The following is a 27,770-nucleotide window of genomic DNA, read 5'->3' as shown; positions in this document are numbered from 1 at the left end:
GATACACACACACAGGGAAATACAGTTCCTAAGGGCTTGAATTAAGTATGAGGATCACGGCACCTTTGAACACACACTCCACTTGTCTGATCAATACCCTGTGGGAAGAGTGACAGCCTTATTGGATTAGGACAGAAAAGTGGGTTAAGTGCCTTCTTGGATGCCACAGATATATCAGATGTAAAGGTGCATTCTGTCACATGGACAAAAGTAATAGGCCTTGAATTCTGTAGAAATTTAGAGGATTAAAAGTGATAGAACAAGAGGTCTAATCTTTAGACATCAGTAAATAATAGGCCTAGTCTGCCACAAATGATTTGATCAGTGAATCTTGTATTAGAACAAATTTACACTAATTAAATAAATATTTATTCATCCATCAAGTATTAATTCATTCAAATTTTATATAATAACAATAATATATTATTATAATAATTGTATTTTTAAAACCTGATTTATTCATGTACTGTACATCCAGTTTTAGAGTATAAGAGCAACATTGGCAGATATTGTATTAGATATGTTTCATGTTATCTCAAAAAAGAAAAAAAAAAACAGTTAAATGAACAGTAACCAAATTTACCAACAGCTACAATGAAGAGTCTCTATTTTAACCTTTACAACAAACAATGGTAACATTTGTTATCAGTATGCTATGAAGCAGGCTTGCAGTCTGATGACCATTGCTGTTTTTTCCGGAGGTCTCTGTAAAAGCACTGGGTGACCTCAGCTGTCAGTAGGGCACGAGGCTGTGAATGCCCCACCTCACACACCCTAAATATCTTAAAGCATGTGTCATTTGAGCAGAAAGCAGAAAGTATGACAGATGCTGTACGGAGGCTTGTGTCGTTTTGTTTTACATTTTCTCTGTCTGTCCTTAACACAAAAGTGCATGTTCTTGAATATATATTGGCCAATTTTTTATTAGTAAATAAAAATCACCATTAAAGGATAACATTGTGAAGGATATCAATTTGAGCTGGGAAGTTCATGAAAGATCATTCTCTTCATTAGATGCAGCAGTAGGAATGTCCCGTCCTGCTGTGGGTCTCATTTTCTACAGCTAGTGTGAATAAACGGAAAGTATGCATGTAAGAATGTCTGACACTTGACTGCAGCTTGTGAGTCGCCTCACGTCAAAATGATTTGTGACACTGTTTTTCTCTACTCAGAAAGCAGCTCTGAAGTGTATAGCCTAATGGTGTTTTGAGTGAAGTGAGTGATTGCTGTGTACACTCTAAAGCCCAGGAAAAAAGTTTTCCTATTAAACTAAACTAGATTAAAAGAACAGCTTGTCTGCATAAGCATTGTATCTCTCACTCACAGGACAGATCATATTTGGATGTAAGGCAAAATATTTTTATATATTTTTATTAATATTATTACTATTATCATTAACTTTATTATTTTTTTAATGTCTGTATTTGGACAGTTAGACAATTAGAAAGAGCATTTATTAAAAATTTATTATGGTGTGTTTCCTTCCAAGAAAATGCAATCTCCACAGATAACAAACACAGAGGCATAAATTGTCCCAAGCTTAAAAGGGTGTGGGCTGTCGTCGTTCACTGATGAGACTATAGAGACTGAATAACTGAAGCTTGCTGGCATTTCATTGGCTCAAGAGACGACTGTCAGTCTTGTCTATAGCACCTGCGTGCTCCTAGCCGCTTGACGGCTGCACGTGAACTCACAAAACCCTTCTGGATATCCGTTCATCTTCAGCCACCCGGTAAGTGTGTTTTCTGCTATTTTACTTTTCTTATTGAAGGTCAATTAACTAATCCCATAACATGCTGTTTTGTACAGTACATTTGTACGTGAATCGATGGTCTAAGAAACCTGTCTGTGGATTGGGTGATATTTAGTTTGGGGGAAAGCGAGGGTTTAGACTTTCACCCATTATTTTAAGTCATTAAAATATTCAGTGACATTTTAAAACTAATTGAATTGACACTCATGCCCCATTTTCTATGTTTTCAAACACGTGAGCACACCTTGCATGCACACAAAAATTTAGCAAACAGTTGTTTTACATATATTGATGAATTTTGGATAAAATATTGCATAGTTTTATAAAGTTTAAGATGTCCAATATCTGCATTCAAATATAATAAGTGTAAAATTCCTGGATGTTTCTCCAGTCAGGATATTGTTATTTGAGCAGATGCCACAAGAGATTTACATCTTAACTGACTGCTAATCAGATTAGAGGAGATTAGAGAGAAACTTCCTCTAGGATAAAACTCACAGGAAAACTGACCATGTGCAGGAGAGGCCTGCAAAGCATGTAGTCTTCAACCCCAGAAACAACTGATTATATACGATTTTATCTGCCAATCAGCTTGTTCGGTTTGCTTTGAATGTGTGCTGAAATCAGTGCTTTTTCTATAAAACTGTAAAATGAATCTTAATCTGTAAGAATACATTTTTGTGCCTTTTTCACTCTAGTTACACAGTAAAATGCAGTGGTTAAATTTACATTGCAGTTCTACTGGGTTTTAGACCATGCCCTCACCAATGACAGTTTTCAAAAAGAGGGTATCTATTAATAATCTAATTAATTCCTCATTTTGTTCTTTCACTTTTGTTGTGCAGTTTTTTTCTCTGGCCCTTATATGCATTAATTTCTGAACACTTTGTGGGTTTTTGTGTCAGGGAGAAAAGCGACCCAATGGTTTGGTGTGCCACTGTGTCGAATTTATTAGGCAATGTACCCCTGGGTGGCCTTGTTATTTTTCGATTGTTCCTGAGTCTAGTGGAATTCTGGAGCATTAGGGTTTACCAAACACATCCACAGATCTGTAGATGATGCTTTGATATTAATTGAAATTATCGATAAGATCAAAAGAAATGATGTCTCTCCTGGAAATGTTTTTGGACAGTCATTTTCTATACATTTCATTTTATTACCTACAGGCAAATACTAAGCAACTATCCAGGAGAGTTTTTTATTATGTTAATGAACCGGGCAGTGAGCAGCCTTATAGTATGAAACATGGACAGAGACAGGACGTCTTGAGCCAGTCTCACAATTCCTTGGGGGAAAAAAGCAGCTTGGGGACACTGGCCTTGCTCTCACATGACAGTGTTAGTCTTCTAGACAAGTACTTGTGTTGGTTTAAAACTTAAAACTGAAGTATCTTTAGCAAAGATATGACTGAAAGTGAAGTAGGTAAATAGATCAGTTTTAAATGTAAAGTGTATTAAAATGTATTCTCTATAATAGTCCATAGCACTGTTTTTCAGGTACTTCTAAATTTATATAATCATGGCAAAAAATAAAATAAAATTCATATTTGACCCTAGTGCAAAATAAAACAAAGACAGCATGTTGTTAGTTTTGCTGTCTTTGTGGTTGCTTGTTAAAAATCAACATATTAACAGCCATTGTAGCTTAAGTCAGCATTACTTCCATTCATGTCAATGATAATTTAAGTAATAACAGTGATCCTTATTAAAACTGTACATGCTGATGAAGAATTTAATAGGAAGCACTGATCTGGCAGTGCTTTACTTGTAACTTTAGAATATTGTTTCATATTCCTGCATTACACCTAATGTGACAGTAACAGGAGGTCACATCTGGCCTATTGTAAGAGATATTTAACTGGAAATCGGGTGAATGAAGCATGAAACTACTTCAAGGGGCAAGTTCTAGCCTAAGGCTTTACTTGGATGTCTATGAAACCCGGCAGTGTCTACGAGGGGTCACCCACTCAGACATGGGCTACCAAACCCTGTCAGGCAGATTATTTATGGTGCATCACAGAGACTGTTTTACCGCTGCTGCTATTCATGGAACCACAGTGATCTTTAGAAAGCAGGAAGCAAGTGGTGATGAATGGACATTAAATCAAGTAGCCAAATATCAGTGTCACTGTATGGAGTTTGTCCTACATATCACCCAACAACCCTTTGAGACATTAGACAGATGTCAAAATGCAGCCCTGCTACTATTAGCGATGATTTTGTAGTGTCATATAAAGGATAAATGTTTCTTTTTTTATTCTCCAGTTGTAGGATGGAAGAAGCAGAGCTCTTAAAGGAGCGCCTTCAAGCTATTACGGTAACCACATGGGATTGTCTTCTTATTTTTAATTCTCTTGAATTTACAATAACTGTATTGCAACCACTTACATACAGTAGCTATGCTCCTTCTATGTATCTATATAAATTCTTATATTCATTTTTTCACAGAATAAGAAAAAAATCCAAGAAGAAATTGCCCACAAACGGCTTGAGATTGACAGAGAGAAACTAAAGCTTCAACATGTCAAGGTACCTTCTCGATGTTAGAAGTTTTAGTTTCCTGTTCATCAGCATTTTTATGAATTGTAATGGTCTGGGATTTGAAGCATCTTTATATGTCTTTCATAGAAAAGATCCATGAGAGATCTGTGGCTCATGGATGGGATGAATAGCAGTAATGCACAGGAAACACAAAAAGCTCTTGAAGATGCACAGCAAACTAAGCATCTCAAGAGCACCATACATCGGTAAGATGAAAGAATAAAGTTTTTACATTTCATTATCGTAGCATTATTTACACTCTATTTAAGCCAGTGACTGTGTGATCTAAACCATTTTGCTATTTAGCAAATCAGCCAATAGCTAGATAATCAGTGCAAATCAGATGAACTGCCATCTCCTGAATGCAAATAATTTTCAGTCTTATCATTGTGTTAAGAGTTCAATCTCTTAAAATCATTTGTGTTTAACTCAAAGAACTTCAGTGCTGGTGTGATGTTTCTCAGCTAGTGTGATGTGCCCTGTGGTGCCGTAATGAAATCTATTAGAGTGAAGTATGAGGCAAGAGATGTGCAATGCTTTGTAACCACATTGCTTTGTAGTAGCAATGAAGTCAGAGAAGGATGCTAAAAAAAAGCTGTTCCAATGTCCTTGAAAGGCTGCTAAATGCAGGTCGCAACCTAGCACAAATATTGCTGTCGGTTTTATTATTAGAGAGTGTGTTAAATGATTCAGACTGATGATTGATTCTGACTGAACATCAGTTGCATGAATGAATTCAAATGTCTTTTATTATATATTTGTTTATATTGCTTTAATAACCTTTTAAAGGAGTCATGACCCACAATTTTCACTTTTCCACGAGAATCAATGTATGTTATGATTGCCTAACGATTATACACTGGCCGGGAAGCCGATATTTAAAAGTGAAGCGTTTGTTTACCTCAGGGTTTGTAAAATAGCCCACGTGCACACGCACTCAAATACGAGATTTTGATTTCTTCCCCGTCTTGACGTCAAGACGAGGCAGGATATACCATATATGGACACCGCAGCAGGAAGCTCGCCCTTCCCCTCTCCCCCTCATATTCAGTCGAGAAAGACGCTGGAACGTAGTGCACATGTGAGTTGCTCTGTGGTTGACTGCCAGAATCAACATGTAAATGTGTTTTCTCTACCAAGAATGGACCTAGCTATCAGAGACCAGTGGATTAAATTCATTTTTAATGACGCGGTTCCTTCAACCCTTCCACTGGTTTATCATTACGTGTTTGTGCTAAACATTGTACGCCGAAATCCTTCACAAATTTGGGGCAATATCAGGCGAAGTTGGCATCGAAGCTCGGGAAAAGCGCCATTCCAACAAAATTGCCTGCAATTGAAACGGTAAGACTGTGTTTTTATTGCTCTACTGTGTGTAACAAACAGCATAACTGCTAATGCGGCTATTGTATGCTATTGCGTCTGTCACTAGACAAATAAACGAAAGACTGGAGGTGAAGTAATTATTTATGTTCCCTGTAAACGGACTGCAAAAACGGACTTTTGACTGCATTATAATGATTTCTTAATTCAGAATATGATCAAGATTGCGTAGGTTGATGTGTTCAGGGAATTTGCCAGTTAATAGTAACATTTAAAGCCCCTTAAATGAACGAAATGACTCGAAAAAAGATTTGTTCATTTTGATGAACGAGTTTGAACAAGAGAGTCTGGCGTTGCCATATTGGGTGTTTTTTCCGCTACATATTAAGGCCGGTTTACGGTGGGTTTTAGGTGGGTTTTCGCCTGGAAATCTGGCATCCTACTGAACGAAGTTAAACTGAGAGAGCGTGGCGTTCACAGACACCAGAATGAACGAGTTCACAGTAACGTTCATCAGGCAGTAATGCGGTACGTTCAGTTCAGTCCAAAACATGAACGAGTTCATGAATTATCGTTCAATGAACGCGTCCAGGCACAACTCTGGCGGGAGTATTAGCTGCGAGGTATGGGGAATGGCTGCTAACGTACTTTGCAAAAAACAAATGACTGAGATCATCATGAATTCGGTTATTGTTTATTTATTGCCTAACGCTTACATGAGGCCCCGTCTAGTTTGTGTGTGTGCTCACGTCTTATATTTGTGTGTGTGTGCTGTGCTCACGTCTCATATGAGTAACTTTATGTGCGTAGATAGTTCATATACATGTATGTGTGAATAGTACTTAGTATATATGCAAGCGTGTTTCATATGTGTGCGTGAATGAAGTTTGATTTAAGCCCTAAACGGCGCCTCATACTTATACACTGGCCGGGAAGCCGGTCGCGTTCATTCACAACTTGCGCCATGATGTCAGTTTGTAATGATATGCTAAAGTGTTACCTGCGGTATCAACCCCCCTCCTTCCTGCAACCAATCAACGTGCCCCTCATTTGCATTATTATAATGACCGTCCACGACAGCCAAAATATCGCATCAGATCTCACGAGACAATAATGCCTACAGAGATAAGGGTCTGAGGAGCTCTGTGTTTATTTTTTTTCCACTTTTCTTTTTTAGAAGGGCCTGAAAGACTATAATACAGCAGTAGGTATCCAAGGTAATACGAGGGTATGACTCCTTTAACAACTCATTGCTTATTGGGTCTAGAATGTCTATGAAACAAAGAGTGCAAACAAAGTGATAGGTGATTTGTAAGGGATGGCACTCTTGTGTGACTTAGTAGAGTTCAATCTCTCTCTGTGTGTGTGTGTGTGTGTGTGTGTGTGTGTGTGTGTGTGCCTGGAGAACTCTTTAGGACATATTTATGCATATTTAAAAAGTCTTATTTAAACAATTATTGTAACAAATTCTCTGTAGGATAGAGAAAGAGATTGAAGCGTTGGAGAGAGAGGAAATTAACATCTCAACAAATGAGGGGCTGATTTTAAAGAGGCTCAAAGTCATTGAAAGGTCTCCAGAGGACATCATTAAGGTACATTGTTTTTGATGTGGTTAAAGGCTTACTTCCCCACCCCAAAATTAAAATTATGTCTTTAATGACTTTCCCCCATGTCGTTTCAAACCCATAAACGCTTAATTTGTCTTCAGAACACAATGTAAGATATTTTTGATGAAAACCAGGAGGCTTATGACTGTCCGATTGACTGCCAAGTAAATTACACTGTCAAGGTCCAGAAAAGTATGAAAAGCATCATCAGAATAGTCCATGTGCCACCATCAGTGGTTCAACCATCACATTATGTAACAATGAGAATACTTTTTGCACAGGACAAAAACAAAAATAACGACTTTATTCAACAATTCATCTCCCCTGTCTTTCCACATCACCAGAGCACCGTTTGGGGCAGGGGTTTTCAACCTGTGGGGCCCGCCCCCCTAGGGGGGCGCCAACACCTGTTAAGGGGGGCGCGAGAAACTGTGAATTCAGAGGCTTAAGTGAAACGTGAATTTAAGATAGCAAATCTTTAGTCATCCACTAGAGGGGGCAATCTGATTAGTCCCGCAGCTAATCATGCGGGGCGACCTCAGTCTCTGTGACGTTGCCATGGTGATATATTAGTTGGCTACAGAGCAGAGGAGCAGAGTTGACGCGATCGAGTTCAAGCTAAATATTAAAACAAAACAAAAATGGACCGGTGGCTTAAACGTAATAATTCCTGTGATAAAACGGGTGAACCGTCAGGCAAAAAAGAAGAAGAGTGTCCGACTGAACCCGTACAACTTCCGCAAATTGATGTCGAACCTTCCACGTCAACGGGGCTTTCCACGCAGAGAGGATTAATAGCAAAAACCAAAGGCCTGGGTGCATCAAAACGACGAAAGTATGACGAACAGTACATAAAATACGGATTCACGTGCATCACACTTAATCACGAACCACGTCCACAGTGTGTTGTATGTTCTGAAGTGCTTGCAAATGACAGTTTGAAACCTGTGAAACTAATACGTCACTTACAAACCAAACACCCGACGTTAAAAGATAAACCGGTTGACTTTTTTCGCCGTAAAGAATCAGGATTAAAAAATCAAAAACAAACTATGACTAGCCAAACCACTGTGGCAGTCAAAGCGCTTACAGCATCATATGAGGTGGCGTATTTAGTTGCCAAGGACAAAAAGCCTCATACAATTGCAGAGAGCCTCATTCGTCCAGCAGCAATGGCCATCTGTAGAAATATGTTTGGAGATAAGTTTGCCAGTGACGTTGAACAAATTCCACTATCAGACAACACTATGAGCCGCCGTATTACTGAAATGGCAACCAACATCAAATGTCAACTAATTGAGAGAATACGGGACGGAATTTTTTTTTCATTGCAATTAGACGAGTCGACAGACATCTCAAACTCCTCGCAACTACTTGTATTTGTTCGCTACCGTCATGAGAGAAAATTGCTTGAAGATCTGTTATTTTGCTCAGCAATGGAAAAAACATGCACCGGAAGAGATATTTTTGAAAAACTCAATGGTAAATTGGATGAACTTGGTCTTTGTTGGGACAACTGTGTCGGTGTGTGCACAGACGGAGCGGGAGCCATGTTAGGGAAAAATAAAGGGCTCGCTGCTTTGGTTCGTGAAGTAGCTCCGCATGTGCGTTTCACCCACTGTATGATCCACAGGGAGGTCCTTGCAGCAAAAACTCTTCCTGACGAATTGAACGCAGTGCTTAAAACAGCAACACAAATTGTCAATTTCATCAAGACTCGCCCCATAAAAACAAGACTGTTTGGCCTATTATGCAAAGAAATGGGGTCAGAATATGAATCGTTACTTTTGCACACGGAGGTACGGTGGCTCTCCAGAGGTAAAGTATTGCAGAGGATATTTGCATTGCGTGACGAACTAAGACTTTTTCTGCTCGATTGTGAATCTTCCTTTGCAAATTTTTTTACTGACCCAAAGTGGCTCACAGATCTTGCATACCTGTCTGACATTTTTGATAGACTCAATACCCTTAATTCATCTCTTCAGGGCCCGAATTCAAACCTACTAACAATGTCCAATACAATTGTGGGGTTTGTGAGGAAATTGGAGCGATGGAGAGGGCAGGTTGATGGGGGTAATGTAGACATGTTCCCAACCTTGGATGAATTTCTCACGGAAAACGAGCTTAATTGGGATGATACAAAAAAAGAAATAACTCTCCATCTACAAGCCCTGTCTGCACATTTCAATAAGTATTTTCCTGAGCAGCATAGTTGGAACCAGTACGACTGGGTTCGTAACCCCTTCATCGAATGCGCAGTGAGTCTGTCATCAAATCAGCAGGATGCCCTTCTGGACCTTTCAAGTGACCGAACTTTGAAGACACTGTTTGACTCAAACACACTGCCGGAATTCTGGCTGTCAGTGGAGACAGAGTACTCTGAACTTGCGAGACTTGCAATTGATATACTTTTGCCTTTTGCCTCAACTTGGCTCTGCGAAGCAACATTTTCTATATTAACTTACATCAAAAGCAAGTATCGCTCACGCTTATTGACAGTGGACGATGATTTGCGGATAGCCGTGTCGGGTATCAAACCACGGATTGGTATGTTGTGCTCCCAGAAACAGGCTCAGCCATCACATTAGGTAAGCTAGATATGTACTGTTTCAATATAACTATTTTTATGCACGCTATATGCAGCACATAATACAGGTGACGAGTGGAAAAAGTTTTATTGTGAGATTATTTTGTATGCTGTAGCAAGGCTACGGTGAATGCGCTGTTGGCGCGACTTTTGTTTGTTGATTTGAGTTTTGTAAATAAAACGTGCGAGTCCCAGTCACGCCGACCCTGTCTTCCTTCCCAACACTGAACCTCTTCACAACACTGAACCATTTTTCAAAAATAAGTTTTTTCTTAATGAAAATTTTGAAAATTGCAAAGTGGAAATGGCACCCGTTTCGTAGAATGACTCTTGTATAGCAATGATGTTCGTTTGCACGCACTTTGGGAGGGTGGGGGGCGCGAATGTAATTAGACAAACTTGGGGGGGCGCATATCCTAAAATGTTGAAAACCCCTGGTTTGGGGAATATCCACTGAACATAAACTGCGTACGATATTCTGTGTCAGCCGTGACACAAGGATACATTTTCTACCTGTATTTAGGCTTTGATCTGAACGAAAACAGCGCATCGGTGCAGCGCTGCTGACACAGAAGAGCGTAAGCCTCTTGCATTCAGCAGATATTCTCCAAAATGGTGCTACAGTGATGCGAGACACAGAGGAGTCAAATTGTTGAATGAAGTCATTATTTTTGTTTTCTTCACGTACAAAAAGTATTCTCATCGCTTCATAACGTTACGGTTGAACCACTGATGGCAGATGGACTATTCTGACGATGTCTTTCATATCAGTGTAACTTACTTGGCAGTCAATGGGACAGTCACAAGCCTTAAATATATAACATTTACATTTATTTATTTAGCTGACGCTTTTATCAAAAGCGACTTACAATTGCTATATGTCAGAGGTCGCACGCCTCTGAAGCAACTAGGGGTTAAGTGTCTTGCTCAGGGACACATTGGTGTCTCACAGTGGATTCGAACCCAAGTCTCTCACACCAAAGGCATGTGTCTTATCCACTGCGCCAACACCACCCCCATATAATGTTTATAAATATATTAAATTGTGTTCCCAAGATGAACAAAGCTTTAACGAGTTTGGAATGACATGGAGATAAGTGATTAATGACAAAATTTTCCTTTTGGGGTGGAGTGTCCCTTTAATTAATTAAAATGATCACACACTGCTTTTTGCTTTGATGAACTACTATATAGGCTTTAAAATTGGATGTGATTCTGTTTGTATATCCACAGGCAGTGCATGCAGATTTCACAACAGGTAAATATTGTAAAACTCCATCACAATGCTGTACAGACCATAAAAACAAACTGTAAGCATATTGTTGGGATACATTGTGCCATATTTATTCATGTTTTCACTCCTTTTGCAGAGCCAATCTATATTCAGTCAACAATTCCAAACATGCGAAAGCCCAGCACACCCCTAATAAATCAGAGGAAGAAACAAGACCTGGAAACTGAAGCAAAAACCGACCAACCCAAACCTGGTAAACTGAAAGAAGACTACAGACTGTTTTCAATGTTTTATATAATGTAAAACAGCAAAATAAATATATTTGACAGGCTTTTCCAAACTGGGGTTAACAAATCCCTGGGAGTTCATGAGATGCTTTAAGGGTTAGTTCACCCAAAAATGAAAATTAGCCTGTGTTTTACTCTCCCTCGAGGCATCCTCGGGGTATAATACCTTCTTATTTCAGACAAATGAAATCTAAGTTATATTTAAAATTGGCCTGGCTATGGCGAAGACTTATTATTGTAGAGAGTGGGTGTTTCTCTTCAAAAGTCCAAAACACGCGCATCCAAGAGTTTTCTTTTCTTTCTGTGTTCGTCACATCCTACTGTACGTCATCTGCTGGAACTGCTTCTGCGTATGACAGATGGAGGAAGTGATAGAAAAGTGTTTATTACTTTTGACAAAAATGCATGGACTCACCACATTCATCCCCCAGAGCCATGTGAGGCATGTTTCATTATGGATGTGCGTGCTTTATTTAATGCGTTTTGGACTGATGAACAGAAACACCGCCCTCTACAATGACAGAGCTTAGAAGTGCCAGGAAATTTGTAATAATTCCGTAATTCCGTAAAAAAATAAATGTAATTTTAAATATCAATAATGAATTACCAAATAAATGTAACTGCAATCAGTTACTGAGAAAAAAATGTGTAATTAAATTACAGTTATTTATGAAAGTGTTAACAATTATAATTATCACTAACAATTGTCTGTTTTTTTTTCACACCCACATACAGATTGAATTGATTTCTTTCCCAAATTGTATTGACTGCTCTAAAATATGGGACACCAGTGTTTTAGGAGTTTAAACAGGGGACATGCTGTTGTAAGGAAAACTATTTTATTTCCTATTTGGGTTCATGTTTATACTTTTTTATTTTATTTTTTTAAGATAAACCCCCCATGGAGACAATGTTAGATGGCAGTGTTTCCTGTCATAACTATTAAAAGATTTTAATAATTATTTCAAAAACAGTATCATAGCTCAAAGTAAAAAGGTGCTAAAGTCTGATTTAGTGGTGGCTGTTCTTTAAAATTAAATAATTATAATCTTCAGGATTTTAAAAGTCTGACAGTAATCAGAATCCTACTGTAAGGTGCTTTAAATGTTTGAAAATGATTAACAGTTGAAAAAATTAGAAATTTATCAAAGTAATCAAATGTAATCCGCTGGTTACACTACTTATTACTTTCATGAGTCCAGGACCTGGATTTCGTCCTCTTTCCACCAGAGGTCGCCATTTCCCAAACCCCAAACTCCATACACCTGTTCACTCATTAATCTCATTACACTCACCCTCAGCTGTTCCCCAGTGTCACAAACTCTATATTCGCCTCTCACTCAACGCTATGCCTGGCTGAATTATTTGTAATTGTAAAAGTATTGTATGGTGTGTGTTTTTTTGTTTGTAGGTTGTGGATGCGAGCACTTTTCTGTTGCCGTAATCGTATCCCATTCCTGAACCCGTTTTGTTTTGCCCTGTTGGCCTTTTTGTTTATTAAAGGGTAGTTTTACCTGCACTTGGACCCAGACCCTGTTTTTCCAAGGTGCTATCTCACCAGCCCGTGACAGAATTCAGCAAGCAAACATGAGTCCAGCAGGGAAGTTTCTCAACATCTGCAAGAGAGACTGGAGCATTGAGGATTACATCAGGGACTTTGTTGGAGCGGCTCGCCGGTTGGCTATGGTCTTAATGTTCTTGTTCTGGGGAGGTCTAGCCGAGCTGGAGGACTACATTAACCTGGCCCTGCATCTGAACAGCTCAGCGGTCAGGGTGGAGTTAGCTGCAGAGCCCGCTCACAGTTCTCCCAAAGTGGCAATCCAAGGGGTGTCAGAGGCCTCGACTGCCACACCCAGTACCTTACGCTCATTCCTGAAGCAACCCGGGCTGATACGCAGCATTCAGGAACTCCCGTTGATGTTGGTGTGAATGACATGGTCCGCTTACTAGGCTCCAGAAGCGGCAGCTCCGAAGGCTCCAGAGGTGGCGGCGTCCGCTCCGAAGGCTCCAGAGGTGGCGGCGTCCGCTCCCAAGGCTCCAGAGGTGGCGGCGTCCGCTCCCAAGGCTCCAGAGGTGGCGTCTTCCGCTCCGAAGGCTCCAGAGGTGGCGGCGTCCGCACCGAAGGCTCCAGAGGTGGCGGCGTCCACTCCCAAGGCTCCAGAGGTGGCGGCGTCCACTCCCAAGGCTCCAGAGGTGGCAGCGTCCGCTCCGAAGGCTCCAGAGGTGGCGGCGACTGCTCAGAGTTCCACCGAGGCAGCGGTGTCAGGTGGCCACTGTGGTGGCCGCTGGTTCTGCCTTGGGTCCATATCTTGCCGGCTCTGCCTCAGTCCCTAGGTCCCCCTCCAGCAAGTGGACCTGGCCCCCCATCCCTACTCCTACATCTCCCACTCCTCCCATCCCTCCTCCTCCCACTCCTTCCATCCCTCCCCGCTTTGCCGCGCCCCTGGTTGGGTGCTTGGGAACGTCTGGAAGCCATTCCTTGGAGAGGGGGTTCTGTCATGAGTCTGGGCCCTGCGTTTCTCCCTCTCTCAACCAGAAGTCACCATCTCCCAGACGCCATTCCCCAAAATACATAAACCTGAGCACTTTTCTGTTGTCGAATTTGTATCCAATTCCTGAACCCATTTAGTTTTGCCCTGTTGGCCTTTTTGTTCATTAAAGAGTAATTTTACTTGCACCTGGACATGGTGGTATCTGGTTTTCCATGGTGGTATCTCACCAGACAGTGACAATTACATTTTAAATAGGGTAGCTTGTAATCTGTAACCTATTATATTTCCAAAGTAACCTACCCAACACTGCTTATATATTACACACAATCCATTTGTCTCTTACAGCTTTGTTCGCCATGGAAATTAACGTTCAGAAGGATTTGCGCACAGGTGAAAGCCAAGTCCTCTCCACCTCCACCATTTCTCCCCAAGAGCTCCAGCAGAAAGGCATCAAAGTATATGATGATGGCCGTAAGTCCGTCTACGCCCTGCGTACGGATGGCCACCAGCCTGGTGCGAACGGAGTGGATGAACTCAGTCCTGTTGAGGTCGAGGAGCTGCTGAGACAGGCGTCTGAGAGAAAAAAGAGGTCCAATCAGGTTCAGGATTCCTACAACCTCTCCCATGAGGCCAGTAAATTCCAAGAGAGCCACAAATCCAACGGATACCAAGATCCATATAGCGTTGACTTATCGGCATGGCCTGAGCTTGTGTACAGTAATGGTGTGTGCTATCCAGAGAATGTGGGTCATGGACTTCCTCTCCTGCCTATGCCTAACTACAATGATAGACCAGATGAACGCTATCACAACAGAGGGGAAAGACACACACATGGACAGTATTACAAGCAAAGAGAGAACCACCAGGGAATGCGACTTTTGGATTGTGACATCAGAAACCACAGTCCATGTTCGGCCTACTCTGAGGACTCCAAACTCAGCGTGCTGAATGCCATGCCATCGGACGAGCCTGTCACCATGATCTTCATGGGATACAAGAATGCCGAAGATGACAGCCAAAGCTGTGAGGCCTCAGTTCGGGCAGAACTGGTGATCATTGGAGACGGTGAAGATGAAGCAAGCAAGAGCTTGATCCCCCATCAAAACTCCAATGCCTTTATCTCCTCTGCTGGACGAAAGGGCAAAAGAGACGGCACGGATGACCCGTCCACTACAGGTACCCCAAAGATTAAAAAGGTCAAAAGGAGACACAAGCCCTGCTGTGTGTTGATGTAATTTCACTAACACGCTATCGGCTCTTCTGTGATGCAGCTTCTCACCAGACTGGCTTCTCTCACTCTGCATGCTGGACACTGATGTCTTACGTTGTGCTTTTCAGTTTTTCAGTGTCTTAACAAACTGCTTTCTATTGTTCATGTTGGCATTTGCTTATGTTGTCTGACAATGTGTGTAGAAACACACTGTTGTATAGGTGTAGCTTTAGATCAGGGGTCTTCAACTGGCGGTACTGCGATAATCATTTAATCTCAAATAAATTTTTTGTTGGTGAAAGAACGGTATTAAATTAACTAAAAATCACTGCTGAAGTTCATCTAAAACACTACTGTTCAAATGTTTGGAGTCGCCAAGAGATTTTTTTTTTTTTCCTTTAAATCTCTTGCTCACCAAGGTTGCATTTATTTTATCAAAACCCCAGTAAAAAACTTAAATATTGTAAAATCATACTATTTTCTGTTTTAATATATTTTATTTATTTTATATTTATATTATTTATTTCTGTGATGACTCCAGTCACATGATCTTTCAGAAATTACTCTAATACACCAATATGGTGCTAAAGAAACATTCCTCATCATATTTGAAGATGGTTGTGCTGCTTAATATTTTGTGGAAATACTGATCTTATACTGATCTTATATATATACAGTGTTGGGGAGTAACTAGTTACATGTAACGGCGTTACGTAATTTAATTACAAAATAAATGTAACAGTAATCAGTTACAGTTACTAAGAAAAAATGAGTAATTAAATTACAGTTACTTATGAAAATTGTAACGATTACAAAGAGGATTACATTTGAATATTTACACACATCCACATACAGCTTATACTTTCCCAAATTGCACTAAGACATATGGCCCATAATCTCCGAGACGCGGAAAACACATTCGTAGAATCCAGTCATAAAAATGGAATTCAGCCTATAATGACGCAATATGCCACATTTTGGACGAATAAATCAAAAGTAGGTCAGTACACTTGAATCAAAACCCGATATGGACTGATGTCTGTGAATATTAAGCCGCAAAAAGACTGAATATGAATCCTGCACGTTCTGCGTGTCTGTGGAAATCAGGCGCTGACTGGACATTGGGAGAACCGGGACTATTCCCGGTGGCCTGGCAGACGATTTGGCCTTCTACTTTAATATTGTTATTGTATAATTGCAGGCCGAATATACTAAAGCGATTATTTCCGAATCCGCCATTCGATAATTAAATCTCTAATAAATCATGAATCGGTTAGTCGTGACTGGGAATGGTTGGGCTCGCGCGCTCTCCGCGCCTCCGCCGAACGGTTTGGATCAGACTCCGAGTAATCAATGCGAGAGAGAGAGAGACCGGAGTGAACTGTGTAAGCGCACAGCTGGAGCAGAGAAGCGACACTTCTGTTCAGGGTTTCAGGTGCAGGTCAGTTTCATCTGTAAATATGCTAATGTAGTTTTGTCTTTGTTTACTTAGTCAAGCAGCAGCAGCACATTGCTCGCAATCACTCAAAATACTGTATAAACGACGTCATTATTATCTATTGTAATGTTACAGTAGTAAGTTAGCAGACAAATCATCATATTTTATCATAGGTTTAGGGGGAGCTAGTGGATACAAAAACACAACCCTTAGGAAAATTAATATAGCCTATGGTATGGCACTAACCGTGGTTTAATTATGGAATTTGTAGTAAAAATAAATACAAGTGGTAATTAATTTGCCAAAAAAACAAAATTGCACTTACAAAACATGGTAAAAGTCAAATAAAAATCTTCAGTATTAAAGTCATGAGAGAGATGGATGGATAATGGAAGTGAAGGTGCAGTTCAGGAGAGAACTCTTAATTACGTTGCAAGTCCCCCAACCTAAGGATTCAAATCTTTTTGATGTCAGGTCCAAAAAAAAAAAATAGGGTTGTCCATGTTTCAGAATGGGTTGTGGGTGTATGAGTGTGAGATTTCCCATCCTATTTTTTTCCCCAGTACGCCCCTCATGGAAATTAATCTCTAGAACGGTCACTTCATGAGCATTTTTTACTTATTTTGAGAAACTATCATCATATCATATACAAAGAGACAGCAGTGTTTCAAAAAGACACCAATGTTTCAGGAGTTTAGTACACAAAATAGTACACATGCTTATTAGATAACCGTATTTGAGTTGATGTATATGCTTTTATTTTTTTATTAACTATTTTTCTCCAAACCATTGTTAGATGCAGTTAGATGCCTGTAGTTATGCAAAGATTTGGTTTCAAAAACAGTATCTATAAACTATTTATTTTGATTTTAAATCTGCTTTGAACTTCAGACCAATCTCTAAGTAAAGTCTGATTGTGTGGTGGATGTGTTCAAATGTGATCATCTTAATTTAAGTGATGAAGGATGGTGAAAGTCTGACAGTATTGAGCACTACTGTAAGGTTAAACCTGCATGGTGTAAAATGGTTGAAGATGATTAACAGTTGCAAATTAACATTCATTAGAAATTTATAAAAGTAATCAAAATGTACTCAAAAGTAATTAGTTACATTACTTTATTAAAGTAATTAAAAAAGTTACACTACTATTACATTTTAAATAGGGTAACTTGTAATCTGTAACCTATTACATTTCCAAAGTAACCTTCCCAACACTGTATATATATATATATATATATATATATATATATATATATATATATATATTTGAAATAGGAATCTTTCGTTACCAAAAGGTCTTGCTGTTGATTAAAGACTGTCATTTTTGATAAAGTAAATGCATTCTTGCAGAATAAAATTCAAACAGAGAAAATCTTTGACTCCAGACTTTTGAGCAGTGTTGTATGTTATTGTACCTGCTCCCATATTAAGATGCATATTATTGTACATAAGTGTGATCAGTACAGATTTTTATTGAATGTGCAATATAAGTATCATAGGTATGCAAATATATTATGTAGGACCTATTTCAGGGGCGGACTGGCCATCGAATGAACGGTCATTCTGGCCTGCAGTCTGCCGCTGTGCAGTCGATCAGGCTGACCCCCAATTTCCACCAGATGCGTAACGGCTGCGTTACGGCTCCGGCACGGCGGCGGAGTCAATAGGTTTCCATTAAAGTCAATGAGTGTATTTCCACTGAATGCGTTACAGCTGCGTTCCGACTCCGGCGATCCGCAGCCCTCCGGAGCAGATATGCAGAGCTTCTATTTTTGCCGGATGCCGGAGCGCTCCGCAGCACTACAGGGCAGAGTACGCAGGACAGGAAGTCGAGTGACAAAACAGAACAGCCAGAAACAAAATAAAAGATCCGTGTAATTTTCAAAATAAAATACACCGCGCTCATATTTCCCTACACTACACCTTGAAAACGTCATAATGGGCGGAGACAGGCTTGTTGAAGTTTTAACCCCGTTGACACGATCGATGAAGAAATGAAAAGAGAAAAGAAAAGGTTACGATAGTAACCGGAGACGTTCTATCCTATACTCCTTCGGATGGAAAACTGTTCCTGGTTTGGTAGTTCTGTTGATAGAAACTACATATCGCGCGATCACACCAGAATTCGCGAGATTATATGGGGCATCGTGACGTCAGCTGTCAGTCATGACCGCAGCCGTTCCGCAACAAATACGGACGACGGAACACGGAGCTGTCACGCAGCGGAGCCGTAACGCAGCCGTTACGCATCTGGTGGAAATTGGGGGTGACGAGCAATAGGCTGGTATGCAACTGCGAATTAATTGACGGTCTTATGAATCTAGGAATCAGGCGATCGCGGAGTGAAAATGACACCACAACATGACCAAACATCAGCGAAGCACTGCTATATCCAGAGACAGGTTTTCTCTTAGAAAATCGCGCAAAAAAAATAAAAAACATATAAAAAGGAGAAAAGCCCTGGCCACAGACACAGCAAGTTGCTGCAAAATCCCAGCCATGGGAGCAGGTCGGTCAGAATTACATTTATATTTACTATGGTTCACTGAAAAAAACGAACTGTTCTGTTCACCACACACGGTTCGGCACGCGCTGGGACCGCTGTTCAACTTAAATCTGACAAAGCATCTGTAATATGGTTTACTATAAATAACACGTAAAACAAACAGGGTTCAGCTAATATATGTTTCTGTTGATTTCGTGGGCATTCTGGATTCCCAGATATTACAAAAGCGATGAAAAAAAACCTGTACAAATCATTGACTTTTGTTCAATACTAATACGAACACTGTATCAGTGCATTCTCTTAAAGTGACAGTCTTTATATTAATCGAGCAGCAACAACCAAGAAATCTCTCACTGCTCTTGTTTAAAAAGCTTTTTTTACTTTAATAAAAAATAATCTTTAATTTATAGTCCAAAATGCAATGCTGTTTTACATTTGATTACTTTAATTTCTGTACCTAAAAACTAATGCAAGACCTACCTAAAAAAGCACCTGGAAATCAGTTTATTTAATTTGTATCTTTACTCTATTGTATTTATTTGTGCTGTTGCTTGTAGATAGAATATTCTTAATAATATGATAATATATATATTTTTTGAAAGTATAGTTTTTCCATAAACATAGCACATACAACTATACCGAAACCGTGACTCTAAAACCGTGAAACAAACCGAACTGTGAAAAAGTTGAACTGTTCCACCCTAATATTTACATAATCATTTGGCAGATGGACGCTTTCATTCAAAGCGACTTACAATAGATAAAATCTATTAAAAACAAATTTTATATATATATATATGATTTATAAGGTTATCAGTAGTAGGACTGTGATCATTGGGACATACAATTGATGGCTGCATAATTAATATAGATTATTGAAAGTGCTTATTTCATATTGCAGAGAAACTCAATGAGCAGAGTGAGAGAGAGGGAGATTCAGGGAAAGATGATAGAGACAGTGAATGCCTTGATACTTCTTGATACTTACTACTTGATACCATCCACAGACTAAGGATTTTGATTTAGTTAAGTATAACCCAATTCAAACAACTGAAAGAGCCAAAAAGTTTAGCAGTCTGGTGGACACGTGAATTGGGTGGTGGTGACTGCAGCAACAGAGGTGGCCTGGGGTGAAGTCAAATTCCCGGCCTGATTTACTGTCCCAGTCCGCCACTGCCCTATATACATGTTATCTGACTAAATATCCACCAAGGGATCCTTGGAAAAAGTTTGAAGACCCCTGATTTAGAGCTGTACCTCCCTCTAGTGGTAAAAGGACGGAAATTCACATCTCTTTCGAAATAATTTACTCTCCTTTATTTCACCTGCCAAACTTTCTATGCTATTTCTTTAGACATTTTGTTAGCCGTGCTTTTGCCACTTGCAATAATTAGCATGTGACACAGCAGATTGCATGCCGCGTATTCTATCTATAGCACACTTGTACATACAATTTATTATTTTTCCTGTTTTATTTATATTTATGCATGTGTATTTTATTCACATCTTATTTTTATTATCTGTGTGTCTCTGTGTACTGGAAGCTTGTGACACTAAGACAAATTCCTTGTATGTGCAAACATACTTGGCAATAAAGCTATTTCTGACTGACTTCTGACATACAGTCATGCTTGCGGTAATAGATTGTGCTTCTTTTTTCAAGCATCCTCTTTTTTTTGCTTTGACTTTGTGTATATGAGTGTTTTGTGAAAAGCGTGGCAGATTAACCTTTTTTCTTGCCATTTTCTTTTCTTTTTTTATATTCTGATAAGTTATGCTTAAAGGATGGTTCACCCAAAAACATTTATTAATATGTTATTTTAGTATTATTTATTTTATATACTATTATAGAATTTATTAATCTAAGAAATTTAGATAATTTGCATTTAATTAGAGTGACTTATACAGTGCATTCAGGCTACACATTTGTTTTACCATCATGTCTGTTCCTTGGGAATCTGAACCAACAACCTTTTGCGCTGCTAACGCAATGCTCTACCACTGAGCCACAGGAACAGAAAATGACAGAATATTCATTTTTGAGTGACTTATTCCTTTAATGCTGAAAAACAGAATGATTACAACATCACCGCCCACACAAATGTTGCATGAAAAGATAAATGACTCACGTTCGACACCACACTAACTAACTTGCCATTATGACAATATTTTGCTGCTATAGACTAAATATGAATGATATAGCATGTTTTATCTAAAGAATGGTGGACACACATGACCCCCTCTGTGTCATCTCTTCATTAAGAATACACAATCCAGTCATGTCGGTCTTCTTCAGAAACACACACTAGTGGTGGGCAGATAATTTGCTGTGCATTTCTTCAAAACCTTAAGAGGCTTTTAAGAAGGCTGGGTCGTATGCTGAAACACTCTTATAATCAATCTTGGGGATTATATAAATGGGGATAGCGTGTTTCTGAGGACAAATGTCTTTATAGCTGGAGTTTATTAAGATTACCCTTTACTTAAACTGCCAATAAAAGATTAAACGTTGAGGAGGTGGATTGCTTCTGAGAGCTATCAGTGAAAAGCTACTGGTGTTGGATCCAGTATGCATCCTTTAACTTGTGTTTGGTTGGGAGGATAGAATTGAGCAGCTAAATCAATGTCTTTTCTCTCATGCTCCCTACAGCATTACAGATACAGATGGAGAAACTGGGCCAATCTGCATAACACGCACATTTTGTGTAATTCACACTCTGGGAACTCTGAGATTGTTGTACGATTGTCAAGAGCGGCCAGCGAGACACGAAACGTGAACCAACATCTCAGCAGAGTCTTCTGAAAGTGAAATATGGATGTGTTATTAACACTTTTTGAGAAAATATTTCAATTCTTACTCTTGACAACTTTAATCTATTCCTATACATAATTTACGTACAGTTTTAATGACAATAGTGCTTGAAAGAAATACAACGCACACATATCTGTTGTAAGCTATATGACACTGACTAATGTTTGAAATGACTTGTCAATAAACTCAATCGCTCTATGTTCCATTTTGAAGGCTGCACCTTAAGGAGGATGTGTTTGAAGGCCACATTCATCGAGGATGTCTCATTTAAGAAAATTAAAGGGGTTTTATGATGCGATTTCAAGTTTTCCTTTCTCTTTGGATTGTTACAAGCTGTTCGTGCATAGACAAGATCAAAGACAAAGAAATATTCTTTATAAAAGTTAAAGGGGTCATATGATGCTTTATGAAAGATCATTATTTGGTGTAACAGTATATGTTGACAAGCTTTAATGCTCAAAAAACTTTTTTTTTTTGTCGTTTTCTACAAAGTCCCTCCTTCCGACAAGCACAGTCTGCTCTGATTGGCCAAGTGACCCAGTGCATTGTGATTGGCCGAACACCGCAAGCACTCATTGGAAATGTAACATCCCTTTCCATAATTGCTAGCTTAATTTTTCAAAATAAATGTAAAGACAGTTAATAATGTCCTTCGTTTTACCATCAGTTTACTACCGAAAGGGAAACAGAGTGGAGTGACAGACAGTGATGAAGCTTGTATGTGTTTGCAGTACACAAGCCATCAATAGTTAAGACCACTGACTCCACTGTGTGACCGTTTCACTCTCTCTCTCGCACACAAACACTCGTGCATACCACACACGGGACGCACAAAACTCTGCATTTGAACATTCAATAGCAAATACTTAAACTATTAACAAAACACTTACAGTAGCTGATTCAGAAGTGACCGATTATCATAGCAATGTCAATGTCACCTTTATTTATATAGCGCTTTAAACAAAATACATTGCGTCAAAGCAACTGAACAACATTCATTAGGAAAACAGTGTCAATAATGCAAAAATGATAGTTAAAGGCAGTTCATCATTGGATTCAGTTATGTCATCTCTGTTCAGTTAAATACTGTCTGTGCATTTATTTGCAATCAAGTCAACGATATCGCTGTAGATGAAGTGTCCCCAACTAAGCAAGCCAGAGGCGACAGCGGCAAGGAACCGAAACTCCATCGGTGACAGAATGGAGAAAAAAACCTTGGGAGAAACCAGGCTCAGTTGGGGCTCTGGGACTGTATCTGGGGCTCTAGTTGTCCTGGTCTCCGCTGTCTTTCAGGGATGTAGAGGTCCTTTCTAGGTGCTGATCCAACATCTGGTCTGGATACGTACTGGATCCGGGTGACTGCAGTGACCCTCTGATCTGGACACAGACTGGATCTGGTGGCCACGGTGACCTCGGAACAAGAGAGAAACAGACAAATATTAGCGTAGATGCCATTCTTCTAACGATGTAACAAGTACATAGGTTGTTATGGGAAGTGTTTCCGGTTTACCTAATTAATGCAGCCTAAAAATCCTTTAACGGATTTGGATAATAAAAGCATATTAGTATGTTATGTGTATGCCAGGTTAAAGAGATGGGTCTTTAATCTAGATTTAAACTGCAAGAGTGTGTCTGCCCCCCGAACAATGTTAGGTAGGTTATTCCAGAGTTTGGGCGCCAAATAGGAAAAGGATCTGCCGCCTGCAGTTGATTTTGATATTCTAGGTATTATCAAATTGCCTGAGTTTTGAGAACGTAGCGGACATAGAGGATTATAATGTAAAAGGAGCTCATTCAAATACTGAGGTGCTAAACCATTCAGGGCTTTATAAGTAATAAGCAATATTTTAAAATCTATGCGATGCTTGATAGGGAGCCAGTGCAGTGTTGACAGGACCGGGCTAATATGGTCATACTTCCTGGTTCTAGTAAGAACTCTTGCTGCTGCATTTTGGACTAGCTGTAGTTTGTTTACTAAGCGTGCAGAACAACCACCCAATAAAGCATTACAATAATCTAACCTTGAGGTCATAAATGCATGGATTAACATTTCTGCATTTGACATTGAGAGCATAGGCCATAATTTAGATATATTTTTGAGATGGAAAAATGCAGTTTTACAAATGCTAGAAATGTGGCTTTCTAAGGAAAGATTGCGATCAAGTAGCACACCTAGGTTCCTAACTGATGACGAAGAATTGACAGAGCAACCATCAAGTCTTAGACAGTGTTCTAGGTTATTACAAGCAGAGTTTTTAGGTCCTATAATTAACACCTCTGTTTTTTCAGAATTTAGCAGTAAGAAATTACTCGTCATCCAGTTTTTTATATCGACTATGCAATCCATTAGTTTTTCAAATTGGTGTGTTTCACCGGGCTGCGAAGAAATATAGAGCTGAGTATCATCAGCATAACAGTGAAAGCTAACACCATGTTTCCTGATGATATCTCCCAAGGGTAACATATAAAGCGTGAAGAGTAGCGGCCCTAGTACTGAGCCTTGAGGTACTCCATACTGCACTTGTGATCGATAGGATACATCTTCATTCACTGCTACGAACTGATGGCGGTCATATAAGTACGATTTAAACCATGCTTATGCACTTCCACTGATGCCAACAAAGTATTCAAGTCTATGCAAAAGAATGTTGTGGTCAATTGTGTCAAACGCAGCACTAAGATCCAATAAAACTAATAGAGAGATACACCCACGATCAGATGATAAGAGCAGATCATTTGTAACTCTAAGAAGAGCAGTCTCAGTACTATGATACGGTCTAAATCCTGACTGGAAATCCTCACATATACCATTTTTCTCTAAGAAGGAATATAATTGTGTGGATACCACCTTTTCTAGTATCTTGGACAGAAAAGGGAGATTCGAGATTGGTCTATAATTAACTAGTTCTTTGGGGTCAAGTTGTGGTTTTTTGATGAGAGGCTTAATAACAGCCAGTTTGAAGGTTTTGGGGACATGTCCTAATGACAATGAGAAATTAATAATAGTCAGAAGAGGATCTATGACTTCTGGAAGCACCTCTTTCAGGAGCTTAGATGGTATAGGGTCTAACATACATGTTGTTGGTTTAGATGATTTAACAAGTTTATACAATTCTTCCTCTCCTATGGTAGAGAATGAGTGGAACTGTTCCTCAGGGGGTCTATAGTGCACTGTCTGATGTGATACTGTAGCTGACGGCTGAATGGTTGCAATTTTATCTCTAATAGTATCGATTTTAGAAGTAAAGTAGTTCATAAAGTCATTACTGCTGTGGTGTTGGGAAATGTCAACACTTGTTGAGGCTTTATTTTTCGTTAATTTAGCCACTGTATTGAATAAATACCTGGGGTTATGTTTGTTTTCTTCTAAAAGAGAAGAAAAGTAATCGGATCTAGCAGTTTTTAATGCTTTTCTGTAGGATATGTTACTTTCCCGCCAAGCAATACGAAATACCTCTAGTTTTGTTTTCCTCCAGCTGCGCTCCATTTTTCGGGCTGCTCTCTTTAGGGTGCGAGTATGCTCATACCATGGTGTCAAACTGTTTTCCTTAACCTTCCTTAAGCATAAAGGAGCAACTTTATTTAAAGTGCTAGAAAAGAGAGAGTCCATAGTTTCTGTTACATCATCAAGTTGTTCTGAGGTTTTGGATATGCTAAGGAATTTGGTTACATCAGGAAGATAACTTAAAAAGCAGTCTTTTGTGTTAGAAGTGATGGTTCTTCCATACTTGTAACAAGAAGTAGAATTTACAATTTAGGCTATATGAATTTTGCAAAGAACTAAATAATGATCTGAGATATCATCACTTGGCTGAATAATTTCAACACCATCAACATCAATTCCATGTGACAGTATTAAATCTAGAGTATGATTTCGACAATGAGTAGGTCCTGAAACGTGTTGTCTAACACCAATAGAGTTCAGAATGTCTATAAATGCTGATCCCAATGCATCGTTTTCATTATCAACATGGATATTAAAATCACCAACTATTAAAACTTTATCTGTAGCCAGAACTAACTCGGATGTAAAATCACCAAACTCTTTAATAAAGTCTGTATGGTGCCCTGGTGGCCTGTATACAGTAGCCAGTACAAACATAACAGGGGATTTATCATTAACATTTGTTTCTTTGGATAATGTTATATGAAGTACCATTACTTCAAACGAGTTATACTTGAAGCCTGCCCTCTGAGAAATCCTGAAAACGTTGTTATAAATTGAAGCAACACCTCCACCTTTGCCTTTTAGACGTGGCTCATGTTTATAACAGTAATCTTGGGGGGTGGACTCATTTAAAATAATGTAATCATCAGGTTTTAGCCAGGTTTCTGTCAAACAGAGTACATCTATATTATGATCAGTGATCATATTATTTACAAAAAGTGTTTTCGTAGAAAGGGATCTGATATTCAATAAGCCAAGCTTTATCATTTGTTTATCCATATTGCTTGTGTTTTTTATTTGTTGAACCTCAATTAAATTGTTAATCTTAACTTGGTTTGGACGTTTTTTGTATTTTCTAGTTCGGGAAACAGACACAGTCTCTATAGTGTGATATCTAGGTGAAAGTCTCTATGTGCTGAGAATTAACTGACCTCTGTGACGGGAGGCAGCTAGCAGACGGTCGGTTTAGCCAGTCTGTCTGCTTCCTGACCTGGGCCCCAGTTAGTCAAGTATAAACACTAAGACTATTTGCCATATTTCTAGAGAGAAGAGTGGCGCCACCCCAGGAGGGATGAAGACCATCTCTTTTAAACAGGTCAGGTCTGCCCCAAAAGCTCGTCCAATTGTCTATGAAACCTATGTTATTCTGTGGGCACCACTTAGACATCCAGCCATTGAGTGATGACAATCTGCTATGCATCTCATCACCACGGTAAGCAGGGAGGGGACCAGAGCATATTACAGTGTCTGACATCGTGCTTGCAAGTTCACACACCTCTTTAATGTTATTTTTACTTAGCAAAGTCAGAATTATCTCCTCTCCTAGGTTCACGAAACAGTCGTCCACAAAATGCGTTGCTGTTCTGTTGTAAGTAATCTTGCATCTACTTTCAGAAGGCCAAATAAAGTGCTTTTGCTTTCGCCTAGATACACACAGCACCTTGCTGACATGGCTGCTTCAACACTAACTGCGGTTACTGAAACCAGCCTTTTTTCTTTGCACGAACATTTGGGCAGGATTATGCAAATATTTCCACAGTGACAAAGACATGTGGGGGCATGTTTAAACAAGCCGTTTTGGGGGGAGGGGCAGAGTCTTAACTTTGATAAAGAATAACTCTTTGGATTTTAGACTTCAGTCTTTGCAGCTTTACAGATCTTCTTCATGCACCAAGAGCTTGTAACACTCCAAAGATAAAGGAAGAATTGAAATTGCATCATATGACCCCTTTAAGACTTGTCCATGCCCTCCTAAAATGCCTTGTTTAAACACATCCCCACATGTCTAGTCACAATGTGGGAAGATTTGCATAACAACGCCCAAATGTTCACATAAAGAAAGAGGGTGTAATTCTGATTCTCGCTGTAGTATTATTTTTGCCGCCAACACCATGTCGTGGAGACGCTGTGTGTTTCGGTGTGAAAGCGAAATTACTTTGTTTGGTCTTCCGAAAGAGGGCACAACTAGAAATCAGTGGTTAAGTTGTATTTACAACAATGTTTCAGGGGTGCGTTCTCCGAAACTACCTTAACGCTACGTCGTTCTTAAGTTGTACCTTAAGAAGTACCTTATCGTTAATACGTGGTTTCCGAAACCTTCTTAGTTAAGTATACCTTCTGTAAGTCATACGTTTGTACGGTTGGTCTGGAGCGCTCTTAGCTATACCTTATCGCTGCTGACGGTTCATACCGCTAGTGGCCACCACTACACAAAAAGCTTATTTACATCGCAGTTTAATTACACATAGAAAATTTTAAATGAACATTTATTATAAAATCTGATTTAGTATTAAAATTACATTTTTACTTTACT

General features: G+C 39.4%; 1 protein-coding gene across 2 annotated transcripts; it reads left to right on the top strand.

Annotated features, from left to right (window-relative positions):
- The first annotated feature begins 1,603 nt into the window (after positions 1–1,603).
- palmda (palmdelphin a) lies at positions 1,604–22,136 on the top strand. 2 transcript variants are annotated; one of them, XM_059502106.1, is made up of 9 exons: positions 1,604–1,732; positions 4,018–4,069; positions 4,201–4,281; positions 4,381–4,499; positions 7,094–7,208; positions 11,044–11,068; positions 11,181–11,297; positions 14,169–14,999; positions 21,628–22,136. In XM_059502106.1, the coding sequence occupies exons 2-9, from the start codon at positions 4,025–4,027 to the stop codon at positions 21,666–21,668; spliced, it is 1,374 nt and encodes a 457-aa protein (XP_059358089.1). In that variant the 5' UTR covers positions 1,604–1,732; positions 4,018–4,024; the 3' UTR covers positions 21,669–22,136. The 2 variants fall into 2 exon arrangements, with proteins under 2 accessions (XP_059358089.1, XP_059358088.1); XM_059502105.1 differs by lacking the exon at positions 21,628–22,136 and having other exon boundaries at positions 14,169–15,688.
- The last annotated feature ends 5,634 nt before the right edge of the window (positions 22,137–27,770 follow it).

Source organism: Carassius carassius, chromosome 20 (genome assembly GCF_963082965.1).
Source record: "Carassius carassius chromosome 20, fCarCar2.1, whole genome shotgun sequence".
Lineage (NCBI taxonomy): Eukaryota > Metazoa > Chordata > Actinopteri > Cypriniformes > Cyprinidae > Carassius > Carassius carassius.
This window is presented reverse-complemented; position numbering and strand designations above follow the sequence as displayed.